This window comes from Talpa occidentalis, unplaced genomic scaffold (genome assembly GCF_014898055.3).
Source record: "Talpa occidentalis isolate TD23 unplaced genomic scaffold, MPIMG_talOcc4v2.1 talOcc4.3, whole genome shotgun sequence".
Lineage (NCBI taxonomy): Eukaryota > Metazoa > Chordata > Mammalia > Eulipotyphla > Talpidae > Talpa > Talpa occidentalis.
In genome coordinates, this window is record NW_023603184.1 from 53,699,296 (window position 1) to 53,712,133 (window position 12,838).

Consider the following 12,838-nt stretch of genomic DNA (forward strand, 5'->3'; position numbering starts at 1 on the left):
GCTCTTTCCTGTGGGCAAGTCTGCTGTGGGCCCCAGTTTCCGATGCTCATTCATCCTAGGTTGAGGTCGGACCCTCCTGTGGCACCGCTTTGCAAAACTTACAGCATCCTGTGTCAGAAGTGGGCTTGTGAGGTCACCAGAGGCCAAGACCAGGGGGCCGGACAGAACGGTGGGAGACTCAGAGGCGGCCCAGCAGGAGGGCATGGCCAGTGACAGGTGACCCGTCCTGCCTCCCGGATGATGTCAGCTTTGGATTTGAAGACGAGAAGCCGGTGCCTCCAGTTTAGTCCTTTCTCAGGGTTGCCTTGAACGGCCCAGGGTTGTGCTTCTGTGATGTTTTCAAATTATTTATTCTGGATCTGTGAAAGGGTTGTCAGAATTCTCACAGGGTGTGCTGTTAATTGGTAGATGGCTCTTGGCCTTTTGACACTTTCTTCTGATTCATAAACTTGGGGTCTCTTTCCATGTATGTGTATCTCCTTCAATTTTATTTGTTAGTGTCTGTAGTTTTTCTTTATTTATTTTTTATTATTTTTAATATACACAATTTTATTACAAAATTAAAAAAAAAACAAAATAAAACATTCTAAACAACCCAAAATTTTCTATCCATACTAATTCCTACAAGTTTTCTGTGCTACCAAACACAAGTCAAGAAATTAAAGAAACCATTAAATATTTAGAAACATTCAACATCAGAAGCTTTAAAATCTAGCTGTATGTAGTAGCCCCTCAAAAAGCTACAAACCTGCATTTTAAAAAAAGTATTTTCTCTACAAAGAATCTTTATCAGCTATACAAAAATCTGTACAGTTTTTATACTGAAGCTAATATTGAGCTGCACTTGAATTCACATTCTTAGCAAAACAGCCGCCTGAGCACGCATGCACCCGCCAGGCGCACCATCACAGGACAGCCATTGACTCCTCATCTTCATCCTCCTCCTGGTCGTCCTCGTCTTCTTCCTCCTCTTCCTCCTCCTCCTCATCTTCTGGCTCATTTTTCTTCTTCGAGCCTGTTGGCCTGCCAGGGCCCTTCTCTCCTGCTCCACTCTTGCCCTTGGCGCGGTGCAGCAATGTCCTTCGCACACTTCTCCTTCAGCTCGGCCGCCTTCTGCTCGGACGGCTGCTCCTCCTCGGCGGACTGCTCGGACCACATCTGGCCCCGCTTCCTGGCCGTGTCCCCGATGGACAGGCCGGGGTGCTCACTTTTGATCTTGGGGCGATGCTCGGAGCAGAACAGGAAGAAGGCGGACGGTGGCCTTTTGGGGGCGTTGGGGTCCTTCTTCTTCCCCTTCTTGTCGCCCTTGGGCGGCACGTGGTTCTTCATCTCCCGGTCGTAGCGGGCCGTGTCGCTCTTGGCCATGTCCTCGAACTTGGACCTCCCCTTCGCGGACATGGCCTTCCAGCTCTCCGAGCACTTCTTGGAGAACTCGGCCAAGTTCATGGGCGAGTCCGGGCGCTGCTTCTTGTGCTCCTCGCGGCAGGTCTGCACGAAGAAGGCGCACGAGGACATCTTGTCCCGCGGCTTGTTGAGGTCTCCCTTGCCATGCTGACGGCGGCGCGACCTGGGGCAGCTTTTCCTCAGAGTCCTGCCGAGCGGCGGCTCCCATGGGCCTCCTCCCGCGGGCTCCGGTGAGAACTGGTTTCTCGCTAACGCAGCCCGCAGCCTCTTGTTTTGCAGACTTCTCCGCGCCACGGCAACTTGACGAGCCGGGAGTTTCTGCAGTTTTTAGCAGACACTAAAACTTTGGTTAAACATCTTCCTCAATATTTATTCTTTTTGAGGCTTGTCTAAAGGGAATTGTTTTCTTTCTTTTGGATTATTAGTATTAGAAACATAACTATTTTTTATAAGTTGGCTTTGTATCCGGGAACCTTCCTGAGTTTGTCAGTTCTGTCTTTTGAGGGGGTTTCTTGGCTGCCTTTTTATAAATGGCTATTCTGTCTGCAAAGAGACACAGTTTTAATTCTTCTTTTCTGATGTTGGATTCCTTTATTTTTTTTTTTTCTTGCCTTATTGGATTTCCAGTAAAATACACCATGGGGAAATAATAGTCTCGTCAATAAATGGAAAAACTGTAACCTCACCTTTTCACATGATTGAATGGCTTTTCCTTCCCTCCCAGCCAAAAAAATAGCTTATCTACTTATTTTTCTCAAAGATGTTCCTTATTACAAAAAGACCATTTTCTTTGTTAGTCCTTATCTGGCTGTGATCCCGGCTCTATTTCCACAGGCCTCTGCAAGCCAAGCAGGACACAGAATGGCTCCTCGCTCAGTCACAGCAATTTCAGATTGTTGTCCAAGATTATGATGGATCGTTCTTTTCTTCCACCCACCCGATAAACGAATTTATCCCCACATCTTCTCCCTCGTCATTCCTTCAATGTTGTGGTCAGTTCTCCCATCCCCAGGCTTTCCCCATCCTCATAGAGGGTGCCTCCGCCCCAGGCAGTGGAGTCATGGTCCAGCACCCAGGCAGCTGCCCCACAACCTACTGCCAGCCCCGCACCTGCCCCTTCGGCCCCACGCACTGAACTAGCAGATGCTATTTTGGCTCTTTCGTTATTTCCTTCACAGTCACTTAATATCATTTCTGACTCCTTACCTGTAACCTCCCAGTCCAAGACATCCCCTCTGCTCTTCTTAATACTAATAATGATGAAGCCCTATACAAAGGTCAGAACTGTCCTGTCATAGTCATATGAGCCAAACCTTACAAGGTGTCTTTCCTGTCAATCAAGAGCAGAAAGCTTGATCACTCTGGGTAGGGTATGCATCAAGAGGTATGACTGGGAATGCCCAGGGGACTGAGGCCAGATGCATGAACTTACTCCCAACTCATGCATCATGAGGTATGACTGGGAACACCAGGGAAGGGGGGTGCAAGAACCGATATATGACAAGGGATCCCAGAAACTGATCAGTGTAATGCCTTGTTGATAAGATTAGCACCGTGCTCAGGGGTCCTGGGGTCTAGTTTCAATGACAACACTTGGTCATCAAGGTGATAACATGGTCAGCAGACTCATGTCCCCCAAGCCCTAGATAGCATTCCTGAGTTTCACCCATCCTTTTTTCCTTGTCCTCCTAATACAAGTGGCTGATGCTTTAAGATTATTCTATCAATAAAAACAGCCAGGATCTTGCTCTCAGCAGCATCCTGCCTTGTGCAGCCTGTTCCATGACTCCTATGTCTTCATCAGTGTGGTGTTGCACAACACAACATCCACAATCAATAGAAAAAATTGGACTCTAATCTCAAATTGTACATAAAAGTCAGCTCAAATGAATAAAACACTAAACATAAGAGGTGGAATTGTAACAATCCTAGAGGAAACACGGGAAAGCATTCTTTACATTGGTGCTGGAAATGATCTTTGGAAAGTGCTACCAAAAGCACAATCCACAAGAAAAAAATAAATAAATAAACATACCGGGCTACATGAAAGTACAAAGTTTCTGCATGGCAAAGGGAGCAGCAACAGCAGAATGTAAAGGCTTCCAGGGAGTGGGAGAAAAGTTTGCAAACCATATATTTGATAAATGATTAATATATAATGTATAAGGATCTCGTACAACTCAAAGGGAAAAGCTAAATTCCCCACTTTGAAGTGACAAAGAATATGAATACACCTTTCTAAGCCTTTTTCTTCTGTTCACTGCTACACATAGTTTCCACTGGATTTCTTCTGTCAATTTATATCAAGCTACTTTTCCCTTTACTTTCAAATCAGAAGCTTCTCACACTCCCTGTGCAACACTAGTCTCTCAGTTCATAATTGGAGGTGGGACGTTGGCAGGGGAGTCTGCACATGGGCAGAGCTGGTGCGCAGCTGAGCTTCCCTGGGAAGGGATGCAGAGGATTTGAAAGGTCTTGAATACTCGTTTTTAAAGGAGTCAGTTTTTCCATAAAGGACCTCTACCCGTTATCATACCAATTTAATCTAAAGCTGCTCACTTGAATTTTGTAAAAGATCTTGAGATGCAACCAGGGTCTTCAAGATAGAGTCTCTTTTCAATGAAGATCTCTATTGTGGATAACCCACCCCCTGCCACCACTTTGCAAAGCCAGGTGTCTCCAAGGCTGCTTTCTGCTGCCACCTTAGTCATTTCGAGAACCGTTTCCCTTAATTGCACTTGGTTTTCATTCCTCTTGGGGAACTTCCTAATTAGTGCTTCCATCACATGGTCTCTTAATTGGCTTGTCTGGTCCAATTTTCCATTATTCTATGTTGGCACAAAGCATGCTTCGGGGACTCAGGCATTCCTGCCAGATTGCACGATATGTAATTATTCACAATCAGCCATTCTTCTCTTTTTTATTTCTGTGGTAAAGGCTGCAATCCCCCTTTTATTTTTTATTTTATTCAGCTCCTGTATTTCCCCTCCCTCCCCCCCAGTCTCACTAAGGGCTTGCCTATCTTTCACAGAAAAGCTCTCATTTTTTTTGTGTGTGGATTTTTCTACTATTTATTTCATTTATGTGTTGCACTGACTCAGGAGTTTGTGTATCTTTGTTGTCCAATATGTGTGTATCTGTAGAGTGGAATAACCAGGTCATGTAACATTTATGATCTTAATTTTTAAAAGAAGCCTCCACAGCTTTCCACATGAGGGCACTGATCTGTACCTTCACCAGCAGTGCCAGGCGCTCCCTTCTCCCCACATCCCCTGACTCCCAGCTGACTGCGGTTGCCTTGTGATTTGACTGTGTTCCCTGGGGATGGGTGATGCCAAGCACTTTCTGAAGGGCCTGTTGGCCATGACTGTTCAGATCTTCTCCCTGTTTTTCAGTCTGATTTTTGAGGCTTTGCTACTGGGTGTATGAGTTGTTAATGTTTTTGGAAATTATGTCTTATCAAATATATAATTTGCAAATGCCTTTCCCCATTTGATCAGTTACAATTTCCTTTTGTTGATGGATCATACTTCTTTTATTTAATGAAAATATTTCATGATCTTTAGCCATTTTATTAAAATCAGCAAAGAAACTATATTTGTGTTCAATATATTAGTTTTTCTGAGATGTAATGATTCTCTTTAGTCCCTAAGAGTCCAGAAATGTTATTGCATCAAGAGATTTATCGTGCTAAATAGCCATATCACCTAAATATACTTAATGAAAATGATATTTTGGTCACTTGGACGCGGGTTTATATTCCTACACGCGGAGCTGTGTCCGGGCTGTGCCACAGCATGAATAAAAGGGGCGCTCGGCACAGCCCGGAGAAACGGACTCAGGGAGTGCGAAGGCGCCTCCCACCCCGGGTCCCCCACGGCCGGGGTGAGGCTGCCCAGGGAAGGCAACAAGAGTCCAGGGGCAGCGTGAGGCGTGGGTGCGGGGTGGGGAGGGCGCCCCTGCGGCCCTGACGCCCTCGGGGCCCACGCTGGGCTGGCCACAGCTCGCCGGGCGGAGCTTCATCCTCGGGGGACACTCTCCCTGGCTGTGCTGTGTTCACCCGCGGGGCTTCCTGTCGGAGTACAGGGGGCCCCCTGTGCATCTGAGCCACCTGAGCGACCTCATGCACCCGGGACTCCAGCCACGGTGTCCACCAGGCGCAGGCCCGCAAGCTCACGGGCCTCCCCAAGGGGCCCAGGCATATAATGTGAAAACTTACAATATATGTCTCATAATGGAGTCATGAAGTCAAATTCTCTCTTACATTTTGCTGAGTCTCCCCTGCTGAGTCTCACAGCCGTCTTCATGGCTTGGTTGCTCAGACTGTATATGACAGGATTAAAAGTAGGGGGTCACTACCGTGTAGAACATAGAAATGACCAGGTCAGACATGTATGGAGTCTCTGAAGCTGGCTTTGTGTGAGCAAAGCATCCAGTGGAGAGAAACCGCACCAAAACCAGCAAGTGGGGAAGGCACATGGAGTAGACTTTGGCCCTACATTCTGGGGATGGATCTTCCTGACAACAGAGAAGATGTGGACATAGGAAATGATAGAAATGAAATAGCAGATGTTCAACATTAAAGTAATGAGAATGGGGACAAGTTAATTCATTAGATTTCCTGAGCAAGAAATAGCCAGTAACTGGGGGACAACATCACAGAAGAACTGGTGGACCACGTTGGACCCACAGAAGGACAAGGAGAAAGTTCCAACTGTATGCATCACAGCATAGAGACCACCCACCCAGCCAGGACACAGCTGTCAGCTGCACACACCTGCTCATGATGACGTCATAGTGCAGGGGTGGCAGATGGCAGCATAGCAGTCGAGGCTCATCACCGTGAGCAGGTGAAGCTCTGTAGCTGCTCAAATAACCATCATGAAGACCTGGAGGACACAGCCCAGGACCGAGATGGACCTGCTGTGCATCAGAGAGCTGGCAATGGACTTGGGGACCATGGCTGAGAGGAGGCAGAGGTCCATGAAGCACGGACTCCTTAGGAAGAAGTACATGGGGTTGTGGAGGTGCCGGTCCAGGGTGCTGATGAGGACGATGAGCCCGTTCCCCAGCAGGGCACACAGGTAGACCAGGGAGAAGAACAGTGGGTGCAAGAAGGCCATGGTCCCATGGGTGGGGAACCCTAGGAGGACAAATTCTGTCACAGCTGTGATATTGTTCACCCCTGGAGCCAACATCTGTGTAAAAAAAAAAATAAAGAGGAAGAAAAATTGTCAAATCTTCCGATATTGAACATAAATGGGTTATCAGCATAGGATAATGATTCAATCTATTTACCCGGTAATTACTCCTTCTAGGTCCTATGGTGTCTAATATTATCTTTGCATGTGCTGCTGCTGCTGTATTCAGCTTTTCATTTCCATCTCATGTTAAGGGGACATTATTATACTGTCCAAACAAGTCCCAGAATATTGGTAAAGGCTCTAAGATTTCAATTGACCCTATAAAATTTTAAGAATTACAATCTTGGGCTTCCCTGGTGGCACAGTGGTTGAGCGCTGGGTTGTGAAGCTGCCCGCAGCCTCTGCAGTGCTGGTTCGATCCTCAGTCGCTGGGCAAGGGTCCCACATGGAGCACAGACCTCTCCTGCCACCCTCTGCTCCCCTCAGCAGTGTATTTCGTCAGTCTTTCTGTTCACTTCCCTGCTCTGGCTCTGGTGAATCTGCTCACCCTCCCGCACTTCTGACTGTAACCAGTGCTTGCATAAATAAATAAATAAATATTTAAAAAAAAAAACATTTAGGGCCTCCCCAGTGGCGCAGTGGTTGAGCGCTGGGTTGCGAAGCTGCCAGCAGCCTCTGCGGCGCCGGTTCGATCCCCGGCTGCTCCCCAGCCACCAGAGGAGGGTCCCGCATGGCGCGCAGACCTCTCCTGCCGCCTGCTGCTCCCCTCAGCAGTGTACTTCGGTCCTTCTGCCTGCTCTGCTCCCCGCTCTGGCTCTGGTGAATTCTCTCACCCTCGCGCGCTTCTGACTGTACCCAGTGCATGTATAAACAAAACAAACAAATGAATAAATAAATAAATAAATAAATAAAGCATGCCTCTATTGAAAAAAAAAAATTACAATCTCAAATCTCTCAACAAACCCAAATGACAGCCCCTCCCTACCGCCTCAACCCTGCTTTCCCTCCTCCTGCCCAGGTCCCAGCATCTCAGCCAAGCACACCTCCCAGAGGTTGTCCAGGGCACATTCCCAGAGGATACGTGACCTTGCACAGCCCCTCCCCACACGAGAGAGCCTGTCCCTGCTCCTTCAGCACAGCCCTGTTCTGGGGAGGCCCCACAGTGACGGGTGTGCAGGGAGATGGAGTGTATGGGTCCCTGTTTTCGTGCTCCCCGGGACCCAACACTGTCATGGAACTGAATGATCTGGGCTCAGCGTCCTCGTGTGGTGTGTCCTGACGCCTCCTCTGTCAGATTCCTGCTCCTGTGGCCTCACTGCTGACTCCTGGTCCGTCTCCTTGTCTCATCATCTCCCTGCACCTGACTCCCCCACATTTGAGGACTCAGAGACCACATTTCCTGCAGAGTATCCTCCTGGGTCACACCCACATGTCACTCCTGCAGGATGGGCTCGTCCACCCCCGGGTCCCTCCCCGGTCCCTCTGTCCCCCTCAGACTCATGCACATCTGTGCAGGGAGGAGGCCGCTCATGGGCTGAGCCAGACGGTCTGTGCATGTGGCTGTCCCTGCCGGTCCCAGAGACCCGGGTCCCCTGGGTGCAGGTTTGTTCCTCACCCCAGGCCCGTGTGTGAGTGGGGACGTCTGGACACGGGGCAGCCCTGCCCTCTCTCCTCCCCCTCCCCAATCTCATCCTCTCCCCCCTCTGTGGGGTGACGGAGGGGCAGGCCCTGGGGAGGGCAGGAATTTTACAAGAATATAGTAATATAAAATAATTGCAACACATTGATGGGAATAATTCCAAAAATTTAATAAAATCAAGGAAATAAATCATGATATGATATGGTCAAAGATGTTGACATTTTGAGTGATATAAATACATATTTTAAATAATGAAATTTTTTGACCTATGTCTTTTCCTGTGTCTGTTAAATACTGTGTCTTCTTCATTTTGTAATCTCACATCCCTGAATGGTGGAATTAGGAAAAAAAAAAAAAAGCAGTTCATGTCCATAGACAGGAGTGTGCACCCATTTTCTCTTCTTGCCAGAGCCACCGCATGGTCATAAACATTGATGTAATATTTACTGAATTGGGGCTGCCGTGGTGGTGCAGGGGTAAGTCTCAGCTCTGTGAGGCTGTCACCAGCCACTGCAGCACCAGTCCATCCCCGGCCAGGGAGCTGCTCCTCACGGTGCAGCCGACCTCTCCTGACTCCCTGATGTTCCCCTCAGCAGTGTGTTTCAGTGGATCCTCCTGTTCTGGTCCCCACTCTGTCTCTGGGGAATCCGCTCACCCCTGCACCTCTGGCCTGTACCTCATTTCTTGAATGCATAAAAAAAATCTTAAAAAAATAAAATTTATTGAATCTCTGCTTGACTCATGTCTGCCATCATATGTAGCCTTAAAAAATCATAACATTCTGCATTTTAACAATAAGTATTATTTTCAACTCTCTCTGGAATTCCTTCATTACAATCTAATTCCGTTATTTTTTGTGATTTTATCGGGTTCCCAGAACACACTCAGTGTGCTGATACTAAAATCAAAAGTATGAAGCAATAATTATCACATGTATCATGAATGAAAATCTTTTAATTAGATAAATGTACTAAAGTCATTATATTTTTGAGTTCTTATATTAAAAGTGAATATATTCTCTCTCACTGAGATTCATCCAGCATGATAAAGCAGTGGGGTATTGAGAAACTTGTGCACCTCCAGAACTTATTCATTTTCATTAATTATATAATGAATATTTTAATTGCTATTCTTTCTCACATTTAAAATGAAGCTTGAAATCCAAAACCTTTCAAGTCTGAGTGATTTCTAGTCTTTAAAAAAAAAAAGATTTATTTATTTACTTATACAAGCACTGGGTACAGTCAGAAGCATGGGAGGGTGAGAGAATTCACCAGAGCCAGAGTGGGGAGCAGAGCAGGCAGAAGGACTGAAGTACACTGCTGAGAGGAGCAGCGGGCAGCATGACAGGTCTGTGCTGCATGGGGGATCCTTGCCAGTGACTGGGGATCAAACTGGCACCAGAGGCTGCGGGCAGCTTCGCAGCCCAGAGCTCAACCACTGAGCCACCAGGGAGGCCCTGAATGATTTCTATTCTGAAAACTGTTTAAGAAGGGAATACATGCAGTCTGGGTGCCATGTTGAGTCTCTTGTCCTGAGGTTGTCCCCATGGCTCAGACAGAGGGTGTCCCAGCCTCTCACTCCATGGTTGGGGCTCATGGGGATGCCTCTGAGCACTCACAGGATGTTCCACCCAGTGCTGCACCGCCTCATGGACAGAGCAGGGCCTCAGGGCTGGGCTATTTGAGCTCTGGAGCTGGTGTCCATGTGTTGGACACCGTCCAGATTCCAGCCCTCAGGGACCTTCCTCCAGAGGGAAAGTGCCGTGTTTACTTGACTGTGTTAATTGGAGTCCTGCAGTGCATCTCAGCCAGTAATTATCACACTTGGTGTGTAGATGTGATTTTTTCCTCTGGCTCACGCCTCTATGGAAGTGAATAGAAAAATCCTCATTTCCAGGTTCCATTCCCCACCTGTCGTTTCCGCCGTGGTGGGCACCATCAGTCATTACAGTGCCCTGAGTCCCTGTCTAGACCTCTGGACAGTCGCCCGTCACCCACCATGTGCCCTTCACGGAAAGGCCCTGGAGATGGGCGTGAGGGGGATTCGGAAAGGCCTGAGGCAGGAGGGAAGGGACACGGAGAGAGGCAGGAGGGAGTCAAGGGAGGGGGAGTGGGGCGGAAAGACAATGGATGTCCAGCACAAATGAGTGACCATGGGGGTCACCAGCCCTTCAGAAAGAGAAACTTCACTCATCTCTGAAATTGTGTATCCTGCGGTTCTTTTCCACCACAGCACCTGTCACTGCACTTAAATTAGAACTGTTATTATGTTGGGAATTTTTTACTTTTACCCTTAACAAAAGAGAGTAGAGTATTAGGGTTTCTGCTCATGGTTTCATATACTTAGGTTTGCTGCTTGACTATGGTGACTTCACACATTTGGAAACAGGTGTTTATCTGTTTGAGTTTACTCTTCTGTAGGGTGTGGGGCAGTGACCTGGTTTCATTCTGTTGTGTGTGTCTGTCTTCCTTTCCCAGCACCATTTCCCCACTTTCCGTGTTCTAGTGCGAGCTCTGGCTACTCTGTCATAGAGTCACTGTCCATCTTGATGAGGGTGTATTCCTGGACCCTCATTATATTCCAGTGGTCTGTGTGTCTGTTTTTGTCCCAGCACCATGCTGCTTTAAGTATTAGAGCTTTATTGTGTGAACTGGAGTCTGGAATGTGCTACCTCCACCATGCTTCCTCATTTTTGTCAGGATGTTTTGGCTGTTTGGGGTCTTTGAGCAATTTTTTTTTTTTATATCTTTGGAAAATGCCATTGAAGTTCTTAATGTGATTACACTGAATCTGTACATTGCATTGGGTCAGATGCGCATTTGGTAATGTTGATTCTTCAAGCCAAGGGCAGGGAATATAGTTCCATTTTTGTGTTTTCTATTTCTGTTAACAATATCTTACTCTTTTCTTTGTATCTTTACCTCCTTTGTTATGTTTATTCCATGCTACTTCATCTCATGATTATATGTGGAATTGTTTTCTTAACTTCTTTTCTAGTTAATTTTGTGCATATAGAAGGCAATTGATTTTTGTGGGTTTTTTTTAAAGGTTGTTTTATTTATTAACACAAGTTGACAACATTGTATTTATTTATTTATTTATTTATTTGTTTTTGTTTGTTTGTTTATTTATTTATACAAGCACTTGGTACAGTCAGAAGTGTGGGAGGTTGAAAGAATCCACCAGAGCCAGAGCAGGGCTGCTGAGGGGAGCAGCGGACATGGCAGGAGAGGTCTGCACACTATGAGGGACCCTCGTCGGTGGCCGGGGATTGAACCAGCGCTGCAGAGGCTGACGGCAGCTATGCAGCCCAGTGCTCAATTGCTGCACCACTGGGGAGGCCCTGTGTGTTGATTTTTTAAGCTTTCAACTACACTGAAGTGGCTTATTCTTTTAATTTGTTTTTTCAGTGGAATATTTTGGTTTTTTACTGTATATTACGTTGTCCACAACAGTTTTAATTGTGCTGAAATGTTTAAATCCATACAACCTAGAGTCAGTTAATGTTTTATTAATTTAAAAATTTTAATTATGTTACACAAAATGTAGGCAATGAATAGTCTCCATATATGTTTATAATAGTTTGATTCAGCTTCTTCATTCAATATCTGTATTGAATTCTCATTATCCCATAACCTTATTCTCTTTATGTCCCATAACTTTTATTGACCTGTAAACTATGACAGTAACTAGAATTAATATTAAGAAAGTTATCTATCATCAGAAAAAAAATAAAAGTGCCAATTATTTAAAAGAACAGCAGCAAGTTGTCAACATAGAAGTTTATGTATCGAGTTTTTGCCATCTTTTAATTATTCCTGGCTGATTCCATTCTGACATTGTGCCCACATGGGACTCAACTGGACTGAAGGCAAGGTCAGTCTGATTAGCACCCTCAGAGGGTGAATATCTGAGAATGAGTTAAATGTCTGATATCCAGTTGGAAATACATATTATCATGAAATATTTTGGTGTGAAATTTTCAAACATTGGACGTCACATATGGGCAAGCAGGGGTCGATGCAGTCAGCAGATAAGAGCTGAGGCCAGAGAGCAGCTACACACTTGGGCATTTCACTTCCCAATTTTAAATCTTCTTCAAATTCTTTGTCTTTGCATCGATACTAAATGATAGTGTTATTTATGATATGTAAATCCGATGAGTTTTCTTGTTTGAATTACTCCACATGGAAACACAAACACTCTGAGATCCCATAATAATGTGGCCAAAGGACGTTGTCCTCCAATTCCCAGAAATTCTAGGAAATTAAATATATGGGGATAAACACTGGAGGAAAGTGCAGTGTGATGTTGTGACTGCCCTTCCTCAACTATCTCTGGAAATATTAGAATATTACATAGTCCACTAGCTAGTGCTAGTATTTTTTTTTACCATTATAGCTTCCAAAGTTCCTTTATTGTTTCTTGAAAAACCCTACTCACTGTATTTTAGTAAATTTTTAGTAATAGTGCACATGAAATTAGCAGCTTTCACAGCCACTGTCTTATTTCTGGTGTCTACTGTGCACTGAGTGTGTTTATGTTAAATGCCGGCAGCACCCACACCAGAGCCTCTGGGAGGGTCTTTACCCCATCATGTGTGGGTCCTTGTCCACAGAAGGTTGTGACCACTCAGTTTCCAACTTGG

At 45.9% G+C, this 12,838-nt stretch overlaps 1 protein-coding gene across 1 annotated transcript in view; it reads right to left on the reverse strand.

The window, feature by feature from the left end:
* Positions 1-905: 905 nt before the first annotated feature.
* Positions 906-12,838, reverse strand: part of LOC119255073 (high mobility group protein B2-like) — a 58,262-nt gene continuing 46,329 nt past the window's right edge. The window contains 2 exon segments of the mRNA XM_054699448.1: positions 906-1,068; positions 1,070-1,722. Of these exon segments, the coding sequence (XP_054555423.1) occupies positions 906-1,068; positions 1,070-1,722 (816 nt within the window).